This window comes from Ailuropoda melanoleuca, chromosome 15 (genome assembly GCF_002007445.2).
Source record: "Ailuropoda melanoleuca isolate Jingjing chromosome 15, ASM200744v2, whole genome shotgun sequence".
In the NCBI taxonomy this organism is placed as follows: domain Eukaryota; kingdom Metazoa; phylum Chordata; class Mammalia; order Carnivora; family Ursidae; genus Ailuropoda; species Ailuropoda melanoleuca.
In genome coordinates, this window is record NC_048232.1 from 17,509,988 (window position 1) to 17,535,678 (window position 25,691).

Consider the following 25,691-nt stretch of genomic DNA (forward strand, 5'->3'; position numbering starts at 1 on the left):
GACTTATTTCACTTAGCATGTTCCAAATTCAACAATGTTGTCAAATATGGCAGGATTTCCTTTTTATGGGTAAATAATATTCCATTTTATGTAAATACCACCTTTTCTTTATCCAGTCTTCCATCAGTGTACATTTAGGTTGTTTCCATATCATAACTATTGTGAATAGTACCACAGTGCTCATCAGAGTACAGCTATCGCTTCATGTCCTTGACTTCAGTTTTTTTGGATATACCCAAAAGTGGGATTGCTGGGTCATGTCGCCCACTGACGATTTTCTTATGTCTTCACATAAATTGGTTTTCTAGTATAAAGAAGAGCTTTTCCTTTGCTTTATTTATTTGTTTCTTTACTTGTTATTTATTTATATTATTATGGTCTCATAGATTTAAATTTTATCCAAAGAGTTATAATTAATTATCATGATTTATTCTGATTATAAAATTATTCCAGATTAGGCTGATAGGAACTCCTGTAAACTATCTTCTATGAACTTTTCAAATGTGTTCATCATTCTTTGATCACATCCTTTTATCTTGCACAAAAAACTATCCCAATCTTATCTTACACTTTTTTCTTCCCCAGACTTGATATCAGCTCCAGAGAACCCTGATTCTTTTCAGTGGAGAATGATATTTTAAAAATCAAGATTATTTTTTGTAATGTGTCATTGCTTTTTAGCCTTCTCAGTGGACAGATCTAATAAATATATGTATATGTACAAATGTGTCTTTATATATTTCCCTGCCTATTGTCTATCTACCTGCCTACCTACCTACCTACCTATCGATTTACCTCCCTATCAGTCTACCCACAGCCCTCCATCTACCCGCCCCTTTATCCATCCATCCACCATGGATACCACCAATTTTAATCCAATATATTTTCGTATTTTCCACCTTCATCTACAACAGCAACAGCATAGCACCAATTTTAATCTTTTATTTCATTGCTCAAATCTAGAATATGCAGAAGGCATTTCAATTTCAGAACTGTCAACATACATCACTGTTAGAAGCAAGCTAAATAGAATTTGATATTTGTTCTTAGTTTTTTAAGGTAAAATATATAGTACACACATCACAATTTGATGTTTTGACAAATGCATGCACATATATCACAAATATAAAACATTTATATCACCCAAAAATGTTCTCTCACACTCCTTTCCATTACATGTCTGCATATTTACTATATACCTGCTCATTTTTACAAAGAGATTCTCTGGGATTTCAGATAGGATCGTATTGACTCTATAAAAGAAACTGGAGAAAAACTGCATGTTAATGATACTGAGTCTTCCAGTGGTACACTTCTCCATTTGTTTAGGTCTTCCCTAATTTCTTTCAACAGTATTTTCAGTTTCCAGTATAGACATCCTGTATAGGCCAGTCCAGTATAGACATATTTTTTAAATATATATTGTCAAGTACTTTATTCTTTTCATACTATTGTGAATAAAATTATTTTCTAATTTCTATTTGTAAGTTTTTGCTGCTAACTTGTAGAAATACAATTGATTGTTATATATTTTCCTTGTATCCTGCAACCTTATCAAATTTAAGAGTTCTAGTAGTTGCCCTATAAATTTCTTAGAATTTTTTTATATAGACAACTTATTAATTTATGTGTTTTTATATGTTTTCTTTTCAATTCAATATGATTTTCTTTTCCTATTGCATAGACTAGAATTTTCTGGACAGTTGTTGAATAAAAGAGGTGCTTTTGGACTACCTTACCCAGTTCCCAGTCTTAGGGTGGAATTTTGCAGTAGTTCACATTTAAGTATGAAACTAGCTATATGTTCTTCCCAGATCTCTTTCTTCAGTTTGAATGAGTTCCCTTTTATTGCTAGTTTACATCAAGTTTTATCATAATGAAGTGTTGAATTTTATCATTGCTTTTCTTGCATCTAGGTGAGAAGATCATATGATTTTTTCTTCTTTTATGTTAAAGTGATGAATTACATTATTTGATTTTTGAACATTAAGTCAAGCACATTCCTTGATAAAATGTATTGTCAAAGATTTTGCACCTATATTTTGGCGGATGTTGGTCTCTAAATTTCTTGTAGCTGCTTGTCTGCCTTTGGGATTGGCATTATACTGGCTTCATAAGGAGAGTTGGAAAGAGTTCTCTTTTCCTTATGTCCTGAGAGAGTTTGTGTAAGTTGATACAATTTCACCCTTAAAAGTTCAATAGATTTCACCCATGAAGCCATCTGAGATTAAAGTTGGGTGTGTGGGAAATGTTTTATTATGAATTCACTTTTTGTAATGGATAGAGTCTCATTCAGATTTGTTTCAGTTTTAAGGTGTTTTTTATAGGTATTTTCTCATGTCTTCCAAGTTGTTGATTTTTTTTTAGAATGAATTTATTATTCAGAACATTTATTCCCTTATTTTATTTAAATGTCAAAAGGGTTTGTGGTACTATGCTATACTTACAACTTTTCTATGAGTTTGAAATTATTTAAAAATAAAAATTCATAAGAAATGAGGTACTACTAAGAAACTCAGGAGAAAGAAGTAATAGTTTGGAAAACAAACAATTCAAATGATAAATTCAAAAGTGTGCTTTTTTAAAAAGTAGACAAAGTAGACAAAACACCAATTTTTAATTTTAAAAAAAGGAGAAAGATACGTTTGAATAAATGTAGCCTTGTTAAAGGGGAATTAATAACCATATGGAAGCCAATAACTTTGTGATAGCTTGAAAATGTCAATGAAATAGTTAATTCTCTATGAGAAAAATGACCAAAATTGACTAATGAAGTAGAAAACCTGAATAGACCATTACCTGTCAAATAAAGTTATCAACAAATGTCCTTCAATTTTATCTCTTGAGATAGATACTACAGGGTTCTATCACATTTTAATGAACTGATAATGACAAAGAGAAACTATTCTAACCATATAAAATGACTGAATTTATTTTATGAAGCTGATAATGAAGCCTCCAAAAAATTAGAAAAGTAAGAAAACTATAGTTCAACATCCCTGTGAATATAAATGTAGAAGAACTGAAAATGGTAGCAAGCCAAATTCAGCAAGAGAATCATTATATCATAGAGTTTGAGGTGAAGATCCTACTATTTAAAGGAAATAACACACTGAAAAAAATTGTAACAAACTGAGAGGTGCTGAAAATATTTATTTAAATTTAACACCCATTTCTGTAGTATATAGAATGATAGAACTTTAGCATCTTACAGATGATTGAACAAATTGAAGGAAACAATGAAATATTTTCGTTAAAATCAGGATTATATTAAGAGTGCTTACTATTATTATTTAATACTCTTGTTCTGGTTCTAGGCAGTATGTAAGGCGTAAAATGAAATATAGTAACACTAAATTATAATTATTTTCTAATGATGTGATTATATACCTCAAAAGCCCAAGAGAGTCACTTTAAAAACGTGATCATTCCAGTACCAGGTTGTATAGTGTCTTCCCAAAACTCATATCTACGAAGAACCTGTGAATGTGACCTTAATTGGAAGCAGGGTCTTTGCAGATGTATTGAGTTAAAATGAGGTCATACTAGATTAAGGTATGCCCTAGCCCAATGACTTATTCTTTTAAGAAGAGGGAAATATGGACCTAGACACCCAGAGGGAGGATAGTGTGAGAACACACAGAGAGAATGCCATGTCATTGGAGGGATGTATCTACAAGCTAAAGAATGCTTAGATTGCCAGTAGCCATGAGAAACTATAAAGAGACAGGGAAGTGTTCTCCACTAGGGCCATCAGGGAGAACATGGCACTGCAGACACATTGATTTCAGACTGCTAGCCTTAGCAACTTTGAGGGAATAAATCTCTATTGTTTAAAGCTACCCATTTTATTATACTTTATTATGGAAGCACTAAGAAGCTGATAAAGTCTCCAAAGTCACAAAGCTGAGAAAGTGCCCCGTTTATAACTGGAAACTAATTTCTCCAATTATGCTTTTTTCTTGTTATTTTAATGGCATTTGTAAAACTTGTACATCATCGATGTAGTAATCTATGCGATATTCATGGTTCTACTAAATAAGTAAATAAATGCATAGCTTCCTTAGATAGGTTGGGAATATTCTTTGTTATATAAAGAAATAGTTTCCATATTGTGGGAATTCTCAGAGCTAGTGTGTTAATAATATGCTCATGTATTTTTAAATCTCCTGAAGAGGGATATAATTGATAGGACTCATCATATTTATTTGACTACAGAACCTTCTTCCTTTGGATGAACCTTCTTCCAAATTGACATCCATAGGACATTCATGTTTAGATGAACAGAGTTAAAGAATTGATAAACTACACCTCCTGCCTCAAGAAGAATCAAGCCAAAGTTGATGGCAGCCATCTTTTCACAGCTGCCTTCCTATAGACAAAGAGATCTCTTCGAGGATTTCCTCATAGACACATACAGGTTCTTATCCTGTAGTATGTGTAGATTTATTTGTTTGTTTTTTGCAGCCCCCACACTGGAGCACTGCACATCACATTATAAAGGGGAGTAGTGGTATTCAACTTTCTCATCAAGCAAACTAAAAATAAGTATTATACTGAGATGTTGTGGGACTTAAATAAAATAACCTAAATAAAGAGAATGCTGAGAACCTGACACACATTATGGTCAATACAAAGTAGCCCCCTTTCCAGTTAGTTTTTTTTAGCTTCCTAAATGTGCTTTATTTATAGCATATGCTCAATAAATTTATACTAAATGAATAATTGAATAGAATGATGAGATCTTAATTTTAGGAATTTGATGGCTGGGTCTTAAAAGGATTTAGGTTATGATCTTTCAAAATTATGAGTTTTTTATAATGAAACTGATATTTCATGCTTATGAAGATAGCGATCGATGGAAAAATTATAGCATTTAGAAAGGTAGAAACTGATTTGATGGATGATACAGTTGTAGACAAAGGGGATCATTGTCTTCCTGATGGCACACCTTCTAGTGCTGGCATTAATTGCTCCCTGAAATGACGGGAATTGGCATCTGCACAGAAGCCTGTTTGCTGCTTTTCTCACCTGGGATCCATGGGAAATTGTGAAATAGGAAATTATAAGTTGTTCCCTCTCACCACAGTGATGTGAAATCCAAACAACTTATGCCTGCTTATTGTATTTTCTCCACTGATACCTTAGAATTAAATTTTCCAAAGAAACGTATCTTCAAAACAATAGTAAATATCAAAAGAAAAATAGAATTTACATGATAGAAATTCATGTAGCAGCATTTGTGTAATTTTTAAAACAGAACAAATCTGATTTTCCCCAGCACACGTCATTTCTTTATACAAGTGGCCTTTCTGGATGCTGGTCTATATGGCAATCTAGTCGTCATGACTTGCTAAATTTTCCAACACAAGGTCAACTGAATTAGTTACTTTGTTTTGTAATTTTTAATTAAGACAACTGTTCAGATTCTAAACTTGATGCTGAGTTGGGATTCATTATTTTAAAGTATTTACCTCCCAGGCCTCTGAAAGTATACTTAGGAGAGCTTTAGTATTCTAAAGCAAAAGAGACTATTACAGTCTATTGTAGGGAAGAGTAAATTACCAGAATGTTTCAAATGCAATTTTAAAATTGAATCAGCAATTGGATAGAAAATGCCATTCTGATCATTTGGTGACAGAATTATGACAGAGAAATTTTCTCTATCCTTGAAAGTATTAAAAATCAGTGTTAGCCTGGCTGTTAAGTTAAACCATTTGAAGAAAGCATATTAGTCTTGATGCTTTCTTAATTAATTTTTAGTTATTTCAAAAACTGAAAATTATTTTAGGCCATTCTTCATTATTGGGCAAGTTTTTTACTGGAAGATGTGATAAAATTAGCTTTCATCTTAGTGGTCTTTACACTCCAAAATGGTATTGAAACAATGGTAAAGACCCATGTATTTTCAAATTTTCCACTTTATTAGTTACAAATAACATAAAAATTATTTTTGTGTATTTAAACAATTGTATCTGATCTATGGTAACTATAAGAATGAATCCATAAACAAAGACATGATTTTGATGCCTAACACAATTTGGAGATTCTTAAAGAGTCTGATGTAATAGAATAGTGTAGAATCTTTGTCCCAGAATGGCTGTGGCTTCAGCTGGGATGTGCGCCTGTCTTCCTTTGGCCTGTGCACTGAGGAACAGAGCCCTGAGAGCTTTGGTGGCAGAATCATTCCTACTCTCATTTACATTAAATCTCCTGAAATATTTGAGTACTTGTTCAAATGAGCTTTCTTGAAGAGACAAATCTTTATATAAATACTTATCAACATGCTGCAACTTAGATGCTTCTTAAGTATTTTTAGTTTGGGGGCACCACCTCACATACAATTGAGATTTTAAAGATTTTTTTCACTTTAATATTCAGAGAGAATTTAATAAAGGTTCTAACCTGTACATTTTATTACTTAAGATCAGATTGCTCATTAGCTATATGCTGCATCATGCATTTAAAAAAAAAAAAGAACATTAAAAGTATCCTAAACATACAGTTTTATAAGATACAGGTTCTTAGTAATACAATGCCCAGTTTCACAACATCACTTACATCATTAGCTTTATAATTTACCAGCAGAATTATAGGAAGATGTTTGTGTAGTTCCTACTATCCAGTGCTGTATACGGATGATTTTGGAGGTCATACCACTGTTCTAACAAGTCAATGGCTGAAGAGACTAAAAAATCAAGAACTCTTCTTGAATCCATAAAAGAGAGGAGGGCACAGGGCGAATGTCCCCGAGATTGAAGAGACGCAGGTGAACCCAAAGAGTCACACATTAGCGGATTAGAGACTCGGTAGCAGAATCCACTAATGAAACCAGCACCCAGGTGGGAAATCTGAATTGGCATTGATGAAGTGCTGGAGTTGCCATGTGGACAAGCCCAAGAGTTGAAAACGTCAGGAAACCCACTTATCAGGAAACCCTATAATATTGTGATATTGTGTATAATACTGTGTATAAATATAATATTGTGTATAAATATAATATTGTGAGGAGTTTGACCAGGTTCCCAGTAAATATCAGAGGAAAATGCTCACCTGCTTCCAACAGTAGGAAGGGGAAAAACCATTTTGAGGTATCACAGAGTGCTCTGCTCTTCCTCACAAGGTGTTCCCTCAGATAATGAAAGCCTAAACTGCCAGGGTCTTCTCAGAGCCTAATTCACCTGGTGGAAGGGAAATCTCCATTTCTAACCCTCTAGATGTCCTGTTCCACGTAAGGGGAGGAGAAAAACACTGGGAAATGCTGGTGAAGTTCACAGTCCAGAGATACAGGTTTACTAAAAGTCTGAGAGCTAATCACAGAACTATAGAATACTTTCCCTCTCCCCACATCAAGACCTATTTACAGCAGTTCCTTTTACCCAGTATATCATGTCCAGCTATCAAGAAAATATCACATGGCCTGCTGAAAGGCAAAAAGCAAAAACAACAAAACAAAATAACCCCCCCCAAAACACCAAGACTAATACCCTTAATTTGAAGAGAGAGAAGAAGAATCAGAAAAAGACATGGCAGGGATGTTGGAATTCTCAGACCAGGTCTTTAAGAAAACTATGGTCAGCATGCTAAGGTCTCTAGCGGCTAACACAGCATGCAAGAAGAGATGGGCGATGTCAATAGAGAGGGGGAGATCCGAAGAATCAGAAAGAAATCCTGGAGATCAAAACCACTGTGACAGAAACGAGGAATGGCTTTGGTGGGCTTATTAGTAGCCTGGACACAGTGAAAGAACAATGTCTGAGCTAGAGGACATCACAATAGAAACCTCCAAAACTGAAAAGCAGAGAGAACAAAGACTGAGGAAACACAACAGAATATCCAAGGACTTTACAACAAAAGGTGTAACATGTGTAGTGGGAATACCACATGGACAAGAAAGAGAGAAAGGAACAGAAGAAACATTTGGAAAAACAATGACTAAGAATTTCCCCTAAATGAGTGTTGGACACAAAACCACAGCACAGCACATAAAGCAGGATAAATGTAAAACAAAACAAAACAAAAAACAACCAAACAAACCAAAAACCACAATACCCTTACACCTATGCATATCATTTCCAACCTACAGAAAATCAAAGTAAAATCCTTAGAGAAGTCGGAGGGATAAGACACTTTACTTATAGAAGAACAAAGGTAAGGATTATGCTTCTCAGAAATTACACGAATGAGAAGAAAGTAGATTGAAACATTTAAAGTGTTGTGGGGGAAAAACAACAACAAAAAATTACCAACTTCTGGGGCGCCTGGGTGGCGCAGTCCTTAAGCGTCTGCCTTCAGCTCAGGGCGTGATCCCAGCATTATGGGATCGAGCCCCACATCAGGCTCTTCCGCTATGAGCCTGCTTCTTCCTCTCCCACTCCCCTTGCTTGTGTTCCCTCTCTCGCTGGCTGTCTCTATCTCTGTTACATAAATAAATAAAATCTTTAAAAAAAAATTACCAACTTCGAATTCATACCCTGTGAAATTATCCTTCAAAGGTGAAGGACAAATACTTTTTCGCTTTCTCAAACACAGATCGAGAATGAATATATATATATATATATATATATATATATACACACACACACATATACATATATATATAGCCAGAAAACCTACTTTGAAAAAAAAAAGGTTAAGTTTTTAGAGGAAGGAAAATAATCTAAATCAGAAACTCAAATCTACAAAAGTAAAAGAGAGCCTTGGGGAAGAAGTGAAGGTAAAATAAAAACTTTTAAAGTTACCAAGGATAAATAGAGGTATTATATAACAATGAAGGACGCACTTCCCCAAGGAGGCATGGCAGTCCCTAATGTGTACACCTAATAGAATGTCAAACAACATGAAACAAAAAATAATAGAATTGCAACAATAGATGAATCCACTATCATAGTTGGAGATTTCTATGCCCATCTATCAGAAATGGATAGATCCAGTAGGCAGAAAATCAATAAGGTCATATTTGAACTCAATCATTCTTGATGTCCTGGAAGTAGAAAAAAACACTTCAGCAATGTTTGTAATAAAATATTTTTAGGAACCTAGGAGAGAGAGTTGGTATTTCATGAGACTTAACATATTTAAATTTTGCAACTTATTATAATAAATTCCAATTAGCTCACTTTTTATCTTTTCTGTTTCACAATTTTCTCATCTCTCAAATGAGGATTATATTTTACAAAACCAATTTCAGTGATTAATAACTTTTGCTTTAGGCAGCATTTCCCAAGCCAAACTGTGTTGAATAGAATAAGAAGCTTCCCAAATTCCCTACCAGGACCTGAGGAGCAAAGATGAGAAGAAAGAAAAAATAAAATTTCATTGACCAAATAGGTGTTTGGAGGAGGAAGTGTGTATGATGCCAAAATATATTCTCATTGATTTGGGACTGGGAACCAGAGTTGCAGAGAAATAAATTTGCACAAGCCATGGAAATAGCTATGTGTAGCAAACTAAAATATTCTTTTTTTCTTTTAGCCAAAAAGACTTTATTCAGAATTTGAATGTTTGGGAAATGTGTTAAAAATATCAGAAGGTTCTAAAGCACATGCCTGAATAGAATCACAGATCATGATAAAACTTAATGTTTCATTATTTATTTAACCAAAGTGGTAACAAGGGATTTCATAGGCAAAAACATGGGGTTATCTAGTTGTTAGCAAAACTTGGTTCCTTTAATTTTGAGAATTTTAACTATTTCATGTAGTCAAAAACCTGATAAAGACAAAACAAACCTTGCTTACAATTTAAGGGCAGAGCAATAATCCAAGAAAACTTTGTCTTTTTAGCAGAGAAAAAGCCAAATTTCAATTTTATACCAGTGTACTTTTAAAACTCATTTATTCCAATCCTAGTCAGTCCTGACCCTGGGAAAACATTTTCCAGAGATTCCCCTTTATAAATATTTTACAAGTTTGTTTGTTTGTTTGTTTTTTCTTCTTCTTTTTCAATACAGATTTTGTTGTAAGCCCTCTGTCTCTAAATGACCAGTTTCATTTTAGGACGAATTACTTTCTTTTCCCTCAACAAAAATGTATTTTCATCCTTATGCCTTTTTATGCATCTCTTACTTTCTTACATAGTTGCTTTGGAGCCATTTTAACATCTTAATTACATTTATAAGAATTTTAACTCTTGGAAACCTTAGTTTCTAAAAACTAAGTAGTAACCAATTGCAAACTGTCCTACTCCCACGTCTTCCCAAGCCTCTCTAGATAATCAGCTTTTACTTTACCTGAACCTGTTAGCGCAGTTCATGGTGCAACTGGTGCAGTTTGCCAACAGAAATGATTTAAGATAATGATTGATTTTGTCGTTATAAGTTTTCATGGGTAATTGTTAAGAACAAGTCTGTTGAAAAGGTTTGTAGACAAACTATTAAATAGCTTTCAAAATCTTTGGTAACTTAACACTTTGAGGTTTTGCTAGGTTAAATGTTAAATTGGGTTGAATTTATTAGATATCTAAGTCTTTTCCAAATCAGGTAAAATGCCAAAACATTAATTATTAAACATAGGTTTAAAATATTCTATTTTACTGCTAGTGTCAGGATAATCTTCTAAGGTGTCGAATGTTACATGATATGTCAAGATCACTGTAATTTTGGATTGCATATCTTAAAGTCAGCTAATTTCCTTTTTCTCTCTACCATAAATTGGGCAATGTTTTCCAGGTACCTCCAGTGTGCGCTGTGATTTTGAATTTGACCTTTGTTCTTGGGAGCAGGAGCAGGACGATGACTTTGACTGGAATCTGAAAGCTAGCAGCATCCCTGCTATAGGCACAGAGCCAGTCGCTGATCACACCTTAAGAAACTCCTCCGGTCAATACATCTTCATAAAGAGCTTCTTTCCTCAGCAGCCCATGAGAGCAGCCAGAATTTCAAGCCCAGTCATAAGTAGAAAAAGCAAAAACTGCAAGGTAAGGAAAAAAAAAAGAAACAAAACACAAAAACACAAAAAAACAGAAATGCTGTAACTGCTGAGAGAGCTAATAGAGAAAATGGAATGTCCAGGACCAGACCAAAGCTGAGTTTGAATTTCTTCAACCTAGGATATGTATGGGAAGGAGAAAGTACAGTAAGGATATAAGATTTTTAGGACTGGCGGAAGAATTTATCCTATTGATAAATTCCACAGATACTCAAATTTTGGAAACCACAGGTAAACTTCGTGGCTGTTACCCGTAAACTATGGATAGTACAAAAGAAGTAGAAAGCGGTTGCTTCCCCTCAGGGAATTTAGTACTTACTGGAATTATGAGAATTTCAACATCAGAATGAAAATTCAAGTAGTATATAGTTAAATATTCCCCAGAATGAATATTAGAGATATTTGGAGCCACTTTATACTGGTTTTTTCAACTTTATGGTTGAAAAAGTCCTCATGAAAAAGGAAAGACTAAAATTAGCCCTAAAAAAGGTAGAAGAGCTTCTGTAGGCAAGAAAAAAAGATGGCTTGGCCATTATCCTGTGGAACTCTAAGGAAAATGTTAGTACTCTTAAAAGTATAAATAGGATTGTAAGGCTCTATGGGACAACCGGCCTCAATGATGACTGTGTATTTTCAGGTCCTTCACTTTTCTTTATTGATTGCTTTTATTTCACGACGGACTTGAGTCAGCGGAGTTAGGATCTAAACTTAGCTTTACATATAATGTAAATTAACCACTCAGAGATGACTTCACAAGAGTCTTGCTTACCAGAGACTGGCCTATGAATAAATGTGCCATTTGTATTTACAATGAGAAATGTGATCTCCTTAAGATCTGAACACACGTATTCCAACTGGTGGGTTTGCAGTGTCTGAACACTGAAAGGAAAGCAAATTACCTTCAGAAAGTTGTCAGCTCATCAAAGAATTAGGCTGGAAGAAAATAGTATGATTGGAATCTTTATTGTCTTCAGAATATAATATTCTTGTATACCTGCCTCCACCACAGACCCTAACCTTTGAAAGGAGACATTTTAAACCTTTGCTCCAAGGCTCCGCAAATCAAGCATTTCAGATGCTTGTTCCTCTCTTTTGTACAGAGCAGCCTTCACTTCCTACCACTGTCATGGTTATAAACATCTTAAATTTTTAGTTGGTATTGGAAGTTTTTCTGTCTCATCGTAAGTTGATTTCATAGTTTAACTCTCAGGGGTTCACCTCATTTCTATTCTCTCTTGAGGCACATTTGATAGAATTTTCTGCAAGAGAGTGACATGATCAGATCAGAGTGTTAGAGCGATAACTCGGCAGTCTAAAGCAGATATAACAAATTATACAGAATAACATTAAACTTTATCGAATTAGTTTGGCAAGAAAAAATGAATTTTAATCAAATATATTTTTCTTCTGTTTTTGTTGTTTTCCAAAGTACTTGATGACTTCCTCCAAAGCAAAGCCCAAGCATGCCAGATTTTATATGTCGGCTCTCTATCTATAAATCTCTCTACATCCATAGATATTCTGAAATTTACAAATTTGTTTTAGTCTTAGAAAGCTAATTAAAAACTAAACATAAAATGCATAGCATTCCAGCTTGGCTTTTTGGTTTTTCTACTTAGGCTTCCTGAAAATGCTCCAAGGTTTGTTTTTCATAGTGTAGTAACTTAGGATTTCATCCATCTCTATTTTTCCCTGGTCCCGGAACTGTAGTCCCCACTGTTTTAAACATCTGTGTGAGAATAATGAAATATGCCTAAAAGAAATGTCAAAAAATTAATGATGAATGGTTCATTTTATGAATATTTATGATATAGATTGAATACAAAGAAGTGAGGAAAGGTCATGCTGGGAATGATTGTGTCGCTCATATATAAAAAATATGTATATCAGGTAAGCAGAGTGACTTCCCAAATTTCAGGAAAATCCTTTCTGCCACTTGACCTTGTGGAATACCTTCAAGCAGAACAAAATCACATTGAAGATTTTTCTTCCTTTTTAGGGATGGGTGGTGGGAGGAATGAGACAGATTGATGTGGGAAGAGATGAGACGTTTGAGTAACTGAAATTTCCAGAGAAGATGCCTCTTTAGATGAATCTTATACTTAGCAGAGTTTTATTCCCTCACAATGCCCTGCGATTAGACTATGTTATTGTCAAATGTTTTCGGTAGAAATGGAGGTGTTTATATGTTTGTTTGCATGTTAACCGCATGAGATCATTCAAAAAATGGCCTTAAGAAGACAGGAAAATATTTACAGCCACTTGAAAGTTAGGCCTTAGATTTGTTGCACAAATAAGACAAAACAAGGCAGAACACTAGAAAGACCATGTCTATGGCTACAGGGGATCCAAACAAACATGTGTTATGTGTGTCAGACCGTTTCCTCTGGTGTCTGTTGATGCTGTTCAAGAGGTTGGCCATAGGCCCCTTAGGTTTCTTACTCTAATGGGTCATGGAAGCCAGATTTCATGGTTCCTCTCCCAGAACAAGTCCTAACAGTCACAGAGCTCATGTTGGAAAGGTTCGTCAACAGAAGAAACAATTTTGGATCACAGAAGAATACCTGAAGGCTTCATCAGCTAGGAAATTTGAGAAGAGTCACTTCACATGGCTTACTTATTCTAAGTTGATGTTTTTTGAAGTGTGCATTGCATATTTTGTTTAATCAAATTCTTTTCCCTTAAGCACATTCATTTCTTTCTCTCTTTCTCTAGGGTGTAATATATGTGACTGCTAGTGTTTCAAAAATACCTTTTTTCTCTGTGGGGATCACTGACAAGACAAAAGCTTAGAAGTGCCCTGAGTTCCTATTGTTTCTCACCTGCACTATTCTTTCTCCTAGAATCTCCCCTGAATTTTCCCTTCGGTGTAACAATTCCTAAAAATCTGGTGAACTCCGTCTTTGAAACACTGAAATGTTAATCTCTGAAAATACTTAATATTGATTTTTCTTGTGGGGGGGAGAAATCCCAAGGCTTCTTTCTTAGATCATGTTTCTAGCATTTCAGCTAAATTTGGAGAACTGCTATTCTGGTAGTTTGGTGGTATATAGAGGAGCCCTGAAGATCTTGTAGATCTAAAAATGTATTTCAAGTGCGAGAACGTGATAGAATAAGCAACAGAGTACTCTACTATTTTGAAGAAACTGATTTAAATTTTATGAGACTGAAGATGGTCTTTAGTTCCTACTATTGCTTCATCATGAAAAGTCTTCAGATGATGGATCACTTTTTAATGATATTTTATTCCTTTGACAGTGGACTTTAAGAGTTTAGTAGGAAATTCTCCATTTAGAAGTCAGAAAAAGAAAATAAACTCTGCTCAGGTTTTCACCTAAATTTCTATTTGATTCTTACTGCTCTGTCTTCCATGGATCGTAATTTATGATTTAAGGCTGGCCTGACTTCACTCAGTATTAGAGTACTCATAGAACAGGGCATGCAGATCTAGTTTCCCTTTGGGAGTCTGTTAATAAAGGAGAGGACAATACTATATAATTGAAAGTAAAGTGGAGTTAATTGTACTAATTATATACAATATTCCTATTTCTGGTTACAGATAATTTTTCATTATCACATGTATGGAAATGGCATTGGGGCACTCACCTTGATCCAGGTATCAGTCTCAAACCAAACAAAGGTCCTACTTAACCTCACTGTAGAACAAGGCAATTTCTGGCAGCGGAAAGAACTATCACTGTCAGGCGATGAGGACTTCCAACTCAAATTTGAAGGTAGAGTTGGTAAAGGACACCGTGGTGATATTGCCCTGGATGACATTGTGCTTACGAAGGGTTGTCTAATATCCCATTACTCCATCAAAGAAGAACTCACAGCGCCTCTTCCAACAGGTACATTTTAAGTTGTGATTGTTTATTATTTTTATAGAGTGGAAGGTGGAAGGGAAGGAAAAAAATGGAAAAGAAGTGATATAAACACCTAGTAATTCATCGCTTTCAAAAAGAAAAAAATTCTTAAAAAAAAAAACTTTCAAGCTTTGACTCATAATGCTGTCCTCCAAATTTGCTCCAGGCTTTGGTGTGTTTACCGGTTTCTGAGTTCTGTTTAGTCAGCTGCTTCTTAGATCGGCAAAATAAGAGAAGACTCCTTTGTTTGCAGTCTGATTCAGATTTCAATCCTTAACAAATATCATTTTACTCAATAAACTATAAGAACATCAAAAACAGTTATTTGATTTTAATTAGGCATGACTGTGGATGTGCCATTTACTTTATTCTTTTTAGATCTGCAGACATTGCGATTTGAACGGTTGTGTTTACATATTTAAATAGTTTAGGAGATTGAATATGTCCATATACTCTTTTAAACTAAAATATCTTTTGGTAATTTGTCTAAAGAATTGTAGTAAAATGTTGAGTTGATATATGTTCAATATAATGTGCATAGTGACAATGTTGTAAGAAGTGGAAGTAGCAAGCACCATTAATCTGCGTGATATAGCAGGGGTACGGAATGAAAACAAACGCTGTGTATATTATTAAAATGAGAAAACAGCAGATTGTGTTAATTGATAGGACATATTAATATTTAAACCATGAATTTATTGAAGAAACCAGAAGTGCCATTCCTTTGGTATATAAATTATGTCTTTTATAATTAGTGAAAACAAAAGTGCTTTAAAAAGGGTGAATGTTTGTTTGCTCTGGCTTTGAACATGGTAGATGGAATAAGGAACATTACACTTCTGCCTTTACTTCTCCATTCGTGTCAAAAGGAGTAATTTAATTTGGTTAAGAGGAAGTTTCTAGATAAATGTTTCCTAGTTGACTACTAGTTGAACAGAGTGTTTTCCTGACAGGTTTCTAGCACTGTGTGAAATAGTACAGAGAAAAACAAATGAACATTTGACGGCTGTTTAGGGATAAGTATCCTCATGTAATTGTAATGCAGGAGCATTTAGATACTTCAGACTCCATCTGCTTCCTTGAGAAAAGCTTTGCTCTCCATTCTGTGTTGACTATTTGGATGGCAGCTGTACTAGCTTGTGTATAGGTCTAGTCTTTTGAAAAAATAATCTTATAGCATCGAAGTAGTGAGGGAGCAAGTTCTATGTTGAACCAGTTTAAACTTTAATGAACAACTACAAAGTGGGATACATGAAGAATGAATCAGTCTTGTTGGGAATATCAGATTCTTAAATTGTGAAACCTCAGATAAAAGTTAGTTAAAACAACTTCCAAAAGGAAAATTGAAAAGTACCTGCAAAGTGGTATAAGATATATATTATCAAAAGGAGGGCACAAATTAATAATGGCAGAGTTCTTTATACATCCTTATGATACCTGAGGTATCATATTACATTTTTTGATGAATGGAAAATAGAAGAATCTCTGCTCTTAAGAGCTCATTATGGTAGGGGGGAATAGGAAGAACACCTCAAGTAACTCTAATGTTAGGTAGACTACAATTAAATGACAGGAGAAATACACAAAACTTTATGAGGATACAAAGAAAATGAAGAAAACCCCCAGTTGAGGACATCTGATTTGAGGCTTATTTATAGGATGTGCAGGAGTTCGGAACCTCACCTGGGGCTCATAGGAAGGAAAGACTCCTTCAGTTTGCAGGATGGAGTGCCATGTGTGAGCATAGTAGACCAAATAATGGATGTGGGGAGGAAAGCACCGTGGGCATGCCTAAGGGCATGGGCCGGGAGACAGGGTGTCACACAGGCTGCCAAGGTGGCCTGTCCTGTGAGTGGGTAATTTGGCTGAAACAGGAACCTAGTATCACTGAGTGTCTGTGATAATATTACAAAGGAAATAGGGAGCTAACCTGGGACCACCTTGATTATTGATTTGTTTCAGTTTTTTTTTTTCCCCCCCAAATGAGCATGCATTGAAAATGTATTGACTAGTCTTAGGAAACAAAAAAGAAAGAAGGAAGGAAGAAAAGGAAGGAAGGGAAAGAGAAGAAAACAGTAAAAGATAAAAAGGAGATATACAGTATTCCTTTGCATAAATTACAATAACTGGTAGAAATGGCTACGGTAGAAAGACTCCAAGAAGTGAAAAGAAAAAAAAGAACCAAATGTCTTTATTTATATTATTAATGAACACTCTGGAAAATAAGGTGAAATACTTCTATTTTTTCAAGGCTCCCTAAGCTACAATGCCCACATTTAAGTGTGGAAGATGAGAAATATGTGTGTATGGAGTTAACATTCCTACAGACTGTGGAGTTATTTGTAACTCTGCCTCCAGAAACGAAAAGTATATGCCTTTCTCTTGGGAAAAGTGAAAAGCTACACCTTCTTTAGACTTGAACTGTGAAGTGATTCTGACAAGCTATGACTTCATCATGAGTTTAGAGGACTCTGTTGGAGTCAGTGATGTTTTTGAAGGAATGCTCTCTCTCTCTCTCTCTCTCTCTCTCTCTCTAAGTAGGTTTTTGGGGTTGGAGGAGGGTGGTATCCTGAACACATCACTGATACCACGAATGTCTAATGGAAGTATAAATGTAAGCTTACAAATGTAAGCCACATATGAAATTTTACATTTTCTAGTAGTTATATTTTAAAAAGTGATATTAATATATTTTCATTAACCTAATATATCAAAAATATTATCAATCCAGTATAAAAACAATAGAAAAATATTAATGAGATATTTTACATTCTGTATATTTTACACTCACAGCACACCTCAATTGGGATTAGCTACAGTTCAGTTACTCAATAGCCACTCCTGGCTAATGGCCACCATAGAGGACAGCCCCGGAGGTGAAGTGAATATTCTAGGGCACTTTCAGGTCTGTCCATGGGGTTTCATTAATTAGAGTAGAGTTTGTGAATATCCAAAAATTACAGTTATACTCTTCTTTAAATAGATGTGCAAATAGGTTCCCCAACACTGAATGTGAAAGCACAGGTGCCATGTTTGAGCAGACTAGCTACTCATCTCAGGCTCTTACTGCTGCATATTGCATAGCTGCCTTGAGACTCAATTTCCTCATCTGTAAAGCAGAGAGAGTATCACTTATTTCTTAGGCCCTTAGGAATAAAGAAGTCACTGTCTATATAATTTCCCTAGTCTTGTGTTTGGTACATTGTAGACGTTTATTCGATAAAATCAATTCGTATTATCCTTTATTTTGGGCATCTTTGTCAGTACTCCTTAGGTGGTGTAGATATTTGAGAGTAAGTCTCCATTATTTGCACTCCTTATTAAGAATATGTTTCTATCATATGTTTTGCAAAAAAATTTTTTTTGCAGAGGTCACAAACATACAATTTTTTCACATTGCATTGTAATTATTCAATCTTATCACTTACTGACAGTCTAATTATTTTTGCTATGTCATGAATAATGTGTGTGTATATGTGTATCTTGGAAAGGCTTAATGGTCGCTAATTTTTCTTTACCGTAAAAACACTTAACTTGGAACTTGCACATATTGAAGAAGGGTAAATGGCATTATGTACCATAAACAGTGGCTACATCCATTAAACTTTTGAAAATTACTATTATTCACATACTTTTTATTGATATTCATGTAGGTAGGCTAAGAACTCCATCAAGGATAGCTTAAAATAGAAAAGACAAGAGGAGGCAAAACATATATATTTAGGAAGATGCAATTGAACTGAATCTGGAATCAGTGTTTCTAATTAGTCAAATAAGACCCAGGGCTTTATTAGCAAAAGTATTATTAAATTATTATTAAGTCTCTAGAAGTTATATTTAAGGGCTTATTTTGATGGCAATTTTGTTAATTGCTAAGTGATGATGGATAAAAATAATTGTTTAATGAATTTTAATAAGAAAAAGGCAACCAAGATTCGTCTTCTAAGTGTCCATATGCAAATTTAGTCACTCTCATGTTCCCTGTATTGTTGGCAGACATTTAATAAAAATTCCGAGTATAATGAAGGCAGGAAGCAGGTGTGTGTGTGAGTAGGTGTGTGTGTGTTTTAAATCCCCACAGTCATTTCCAAATATGAGTTATACAACAAATATATTTTGGGATATCACATGCTAATCAACTTTGGGGACTAAATGGATTAGCTCCTCTTTGAGGTCACTCATTTCCCTGAAATATTTGGCAGTAGTTAAAAGGCTGCTACCTGCTGATGAGAATGTTGGCACAGCAGCTCAGGCAGAGTCCCAAGTTAGGAAAATCTGGCCGATTGTGCTTGGCTCTAATTTAGTTAACCCTATATACAATGCTTCGTGCAAAATGCATGTGTCTGAGGTTTAAAGACATGGGCTTGGACCTTTGCAAGGCCCACTACATGTTTAATATCATCTGATCGACTTAATCTTTCTAATTCTTATTTTCTTGTCTCTAGAAATGGGACTATTGCAATTTACTTCTGAGTGATTTGAAAAATAGTTAATAGTATGCAGTGTGTTTTAAACAATACTTGGCAAATAGTTGGTGTTCAGCAAATGTTACTTCCTTTTTTTCCCTGTTATTCCTCTTCCCTGCTAGAGAGATTATGAAGTTTAACTGCATACACTTGAAATTTATTAAAAGCATATTGCCTACTCTCTATTTTTTCTCCATCATGTTCCACTTATTGCTCAAAGCAAGGGCTCAGACCTCCTCTGCCTTTCTCATTCCCTTCAAAGAAATTGCTCTCACAAAAGCCCCAAATACCTCATTGCTGAATGAATCACTAAATTCTACCCTGAAACTAATAAAACAAATGAATTTGCTGATTTCATTTATTACTCATAATCCTGCAGAGGAAAGAAATACTCCTGAAAATCACAGAAATGGATGACTTGGTTGGGTATGGTGCAGAGAGGGAAGAGGAAAGTTCACTTTTAAATATACAGGCATACTCTTTATAGAGTGTTTTCTTTTTTTTTTTTTTTAAAGATTTTATTTATTTATTCGACAGAGATAGAGACAGCCCAGCGAGAGAGGGAACATAAGCAGGGGGAGTGGGAGAGGAAGGAGCAGGCTCATAGCAGAGGAGCCTGATGTGGGGCTCGATCCCATAACGCCGGGATCACGCCCTGAGCCGAAGGCAGACGCTTAACCGCTGTGCCACCCAGGCGCCCCTATAGAGTGTTTTCTAAGTTAATGTGGTGGTAGAACTCCTCTTGGTTTTTAATACTCAAATTCATAGCATGCTTGTATACCTGTGTCTCTTCTTCCTTATTTTTGTTGTTGGGAGAGAGCACGAATATTTATACTGGAAAATATATTTATATCACCCAAAACTCATTAGAATACTCTTTAAGCAGTATATTCTACAGGAAAAATCTCAAATCCCATTCCAAATACAATTGGTAGACGAAGATCTTTTTAAAATTTCATGCAGTGGCAATACATAGAATGTTCATCTCGGGCATTTTTATGGCCAAGAGAAGGATATCACAGCAGCAAATGCACTGTGAGCCATTATTTCATCATGCATTTGTCCTGTTTCTAAAGGTGACTTTCATAGATAGTCACACTTTGTCTAATTTGAACAATGAATGCTCCTAGAAATTGAGAAAGTGTTGAAGAAATCTGTGAAGAGGAAAGCAAAGCAAGTGAAAGAGATTACAATGTAAGGGAAGAGAAAGAAAAATACAACATTTGGCCAAGGAGAGCTGGCTTTGACGTGGTTGACAAAAAAAAAAAAAAAAAAAAANGTAAAAAAAAAAAAAAAAAAAAAAAAAAAAAAAAAAGAAAAAAAGGGTGGGTGGGAGGAAGGAAGGAAAAGGAAGGAAGGAAGGAAAGGACTCTTAGAATATCTCATTGATGGATTCACTTCTAAGTTTGTTCATGTAAACATGTAATGTTAGCCTTAGGAAGGCAACATTGAACACTCAAAAGACCAGCTAATCAAACTGATAGACATTGCTGGCTCAGATGAATTTATGGCTCTCAAAATACACTATGGACTCTGGGAAACAAACTGAGGGCTTCAGAGGGGAGGGGGGTGGGGGATGGGGATAGGCCGGTGATGGGTATTAAGGAGGGCACATATTGCATGGAGCACTGGGTGTTATATGCAAATAATGAATCATGGAACACTACATCAAAAACTTGAGATGCACTGTATGGTGACTAACATAACATATTAAAAATTATTATTAAAAAATACAGTAATAAATACAATAGCTTTATTGGTGTTTCACTGTTTCATACACATTTTTAGAACTTAGTTGTAGGTAGATGAATAAATGGATAATGAATTATGATTTTCCTATTTAAATAATGGAAAATTGGCTATGGGGGTAGCATTTCAAAACACAATTTCTGCTCTTCAGGAACACATAACTAACAATGTGTGGGAAAGGGTATGCTTAGCTTAAGTTTTCAGTGCGACACAATGGTGGATACGGTTAGCCTGCACTTGGACTTGTGAGAGTTCTGGATTTGAATGGTGAGGGACTGACTGGGCCTCTTCAAGTTTGAGAATTCTCCTTTTTTTGTGCCACTTAGGTCTATTGAAAAAGATACCTGTCTTCTGTTCATGGATGTAATAACTAGTAACATAACTGACTCCACAGCCTCTCCTTTCTTAATACAATTAATTTTTCTGGAACCCTTCTGCTTTTTTCTATATTCCAGGGAAAACTAAACTTTCCTCACTATGGCAGCTAGGACTCTGCCTGGCCTTCCACTTTCTCCTGTCCCGCATTTCTGTATTGCTGGTGATGGACTCTATTTTATGAATTTTCTTTCTTCTAGTTTTATAGTTTGTACAACAGATATTGTATAAAATTCAGGGCAACTTGTGTAAAGAACATTTCTGGAAATGCTAGCCAATATATTTAGAATACTTAAAATCAGTCTTGGATATAGCATAACATAGTAAGCAGTTTTATGAATATTTATTCAGGGGAATCTCATGTATCAATTTTAAATTCATGAAATCAATATTTCTTACAAAATTATAGAACGTGTTAGTAGAAATTAGTAATAATGTTACACATTAGGGTTTTTTAAGGTTTCACTTTTATTCCAGTTATCATACAGTGTAATGTTAGTTTCATTTTTGCAGTATAGTGTGATTCAATACTTCCATACAACACCCGGTGCTCATCACAAGTGCCCTCCTCCCCATCACCTGTTTCACCCATCCCCCCACCCACCTCCCTTCTGGTAGTCATTAGCTTGTTCTCTGTAGTTAAGAGTCTGTTTTATGGTTTGCCTCTCTTTTGTTTTTTATCCCTTTGCTCATTAGTATTGCTTCTTAAATTCCACACATAAGTGAAATCATATGGTGTTTGTATTTCTCTGACTGGGTTATTTCACATAGCATCATACTCTCTGGCCCCATTCCAAGTCATTGCAAATGCCAAGGTTTTGTACATTTTTATGCCTGAGTAATAATCCATTATATATCTATATCAGTATCAATATGGATATAAATATATCACTTCTACCTAATAATAATCCTATATATGTGTATATATATATATATATATATATGTCACTTCTACCTTTTTTCTACCTTTTTTTCTTTTTATTAGCTAATATTGTCAATGTAATAATTTAACATTTTTCTTTAGTTAAGGTAATCGGTGAATTTTTTTTTTGAAAATTTATTCTTTCATATAGTTTTACTACAATGTAATTATTACCCAAATTAACTATATAAAAGTAAGCACTCCTGTGTAAACAATGTGCAGTTTTTTATTGAATCACCCAGGTTTGGAGGTATGCACTATTTGTTCTGCAATAGCCAATTTTTTTTTTCTTGCTTCTTGTAGTAATAAAACTCTCAATGGTTAGTTAGGCGCATAGCATTTCTCTTCGGAAGTAAATGGAAAAACATGTTATTTCTGTGGATTGGAAGATTCAATAATGTGTTGTAGCTTAATGCTAAAGGCATTTAATATTTTTATGCTAATGAAAATTGTAATATTTTGTAAGAGGTATGTTTTTAAACATTGGTATATAGAAAAACAATTAATATTTTAAAATATTAATCTTGTATATGGCAAAGGTAAGTGCATTTATTTAGGTTATTTTTAATTGTTCTCACTCATGTTTTGTAGGGTTTTTTTTGGAAAGAGCATTTTATATAATATTTTAGATGCTAACAGCAAAGTGGTATTTTTTAAATACTTGTTTTAAATACTAAAGCAAGAATTTCCTTATTTTGTTGACATATAATGTTATATTAGTTGCAGGTGTACAACATAGTGATTCAACAATTCTGTGCATTACTCAGTGTAGTCACCATACAATGTTATTACAGTATTATTGACAATATTTCCTATGCTGTACTTTTGATCTCCTTATTTATTTTATAACTGGAAGTTTGTACCTCTTAATCCTTTTACACCTATTTTGCCCATCACCCCACTCACCTCCGGTAACCCCTATTTCTCTGTATTTAAGAGTCTGTTTGTTTTCATTTGTTTATTTGTTTATTTGTTTAGTTTTTTAGATTCAACATGTAACTGAAATCATGTGGTATTTGCCTTTCTCTGACTTACTTCACTTAGCATAATATCCTAGAGTTCTATCCATGTTGTTAAAAATTACAAACTTTCATTCTTTTTTACGGCTAATATCCCATTGTGTGTGTGCCTGACATCTTTATCCATTCATCTTTCACTGGGCACTTGATTTGTTCTATAATTTGGCTATTGTAAATAATGCTCCAATAAACATAAGTGTGCATGTATTTTTTCAGATTAGTGCTTTTGTTTTCTTTGGGTAAATACCCAATAGTGGAATTACTGGATCATATGGTATTTCTATTTTACTGTTTTGATGAACTGCCATACTGTTTTCCACAGTGGCTGTACCAATTTACATTCTCACCAACAATGCACAAGGGTTCCTTTTCTTCACATTCTTGTCAACACTTATTACTTGTCTTTTTGACACTAGCCATTCTGACTGGTGTGAGGTGATATCTCATTGTAGTTTTGATTTGCATTTCCCTGATGACATGAATGATGTTGAACATCATTTCATGTATCTGTTGGCCTGTAAGTCTTCTTTGAAAAAATGCCTATTCAGGTCCCCTGCCCCCTTATTTTAATCAGATTTTTTTTTTTTGGTGTTAAGTTGTATAAATTGTTTACATATTTTGGCTGTTAACCCTTATTGGATATATGATTTGCAAGTATTTTCTCACACTCCATAGATTGCCTTTTTGTTGATGGTTACATTAGCTGTGCAAAAGTTTTTTATTTTGGTGTAGTTCCAATAGTTATTTTTTCCTTTGTTTCCCTTGCCAAAGGAAACATATCTATAAATATGTTGCTAAGGCTATTGTCCAAGAGATCACTGCCCAAGTTTTCTTTTAGGAGTTTTATGGTTTTAGGTATTACATTAGGGTTTTAACCCGTTTTGAGTTTATTTTTGTGTATGGTGTAAGAAAGCAATCCAATTTCATTCCTTTGCATGTAGCTGTTCAGTTTTTCCAACACCATTTGTTGAAGGGACTATCTTTCCCCCAGTGTATATTGCTGCCTCCTTTGTCAGTTTCATGGACCATATACACGTGGCTTTATTTCTGGGCTGTCTATTCTGTTACATTGATCTTTGTGTCTGTTTTTGTGTCACTTCCATAATGTTTTGATTAATATAACTTTGCAGTATTTCTTGAAATCTGGGATTGTGATACCTCCAGCTTTGATCTTTTTCCCCAAGATTGCTTTGGGTATTTAGAGTCTTTTGTGGTTCCATATAAATTTTAGCATTATTTGTTCTGGTTCTATGAAAAGTGCTATTGGTATTTGGTACAGATTGCATTGAGTCTGTAGATTGCTTTGGATAATGTGGACATTTTAACAATACTAATTAATTCTTCCAGTCCACGAGCATGGTATATTTTTCCATTTGTTTGTGTCATCTTCAGTTTCTTTTATCAATGTCTTATTGTTTTCAGAGTATAGGTTTTTCATCTCCTTGGTTAAATTTATTCCTAGGTATTTTCTTCTTTTTGGTTCAACTGTAAATAAAATTGCTTTCATAATTCTTTTTCTGCTGCTTTATTTTTGATTTAAAGAAACATGGCAGATTCCTTTATATTTTGTATCTTAGTTTGCATTCAACTTTACTGAATTCATTCATTAGTTCTTAGAGTTTTTTGGTGGAATGTTTAGAGTTTTATATGTATAATTTTTGTCATCTGCAAATAATGACAGGTTTACTTTGTCCTTAACAATTTGGATCTTTTCCTTTCTTTTTTGTCTGATAGCCGTGGCTAGCGCTTCCAGTAGTATGTTGAATAAAAGTGGTGAGAGTGGGTATCCTTCTTTTCTTCCTGATCTGAGACAAAGTTCTCAGTTTTTCATCATTAAGTAGGATGTTATCTGTGGTTTATTCATATATGCCCTTTATCAAGTTCAGGTATGTTTCCTTTAAACCCACATTGTTGAGAGTTTTTTTTTTTTTTATCATGAAGAGATACTGTATTTTGTCAAGTGCTTTTTCTGCATCTGATGAGATAATCATATGGTTTTTAGCCTTCATTTTGTTTATGTGATGAATCACATTGATTGATTTGAGAATATTGAATCACTCTTGCATCCTTGGAATAGATCCCACTTGATCATGGTGAATGATCCTTTTAATGTGCCGTTGAATTCATTTTGGCTGCATTTGTTGGATGCTGTGTAATTATGATGTTTATTTGGCTATTGGTTTGTCTCTAGTTATACTTAGAGGATCTCTAGTTTTCCAGATGTCACCATCAAAGATGTTCTGTGATTTCTGTGTTGATAGTAAGTCTCTTAGGAAGTCAATTCTGGGAGTCATTCCTGTGGGACCACACAACAGATCACTCCTTTAACTATTTCAGTATTTTTTCATATATATAATTCTATCAAA

General features: G+C 34.5%; 1 protein-coding gene across 1 annotated transcript in view; it reads left to right on the forward strand.

Moving 5' to 3' along the window:
• MALRD1 (MAM and LDL receptor class A domain containing 1) overlaps positions 1–25,691 on the forward strand; it is a 683,830-nt gene that overhangs the window by 254,781 nt on the left and 403,358 nt on the right. Inside the window, exons 17-18 of the mRNA XM_034644348.1 lie at positions 10,670–10,917; positions 14,488–14,779. Of these exons, the coding sequence (XP_034500239.1) occupies positions 10,670–10,917; positions 14,488–14,779 (540 nt within the window). The remainder of the gene's footprint in view (positions 1–10,669; positions 10,918–14,487; positions 14,780–25,691) is intronic.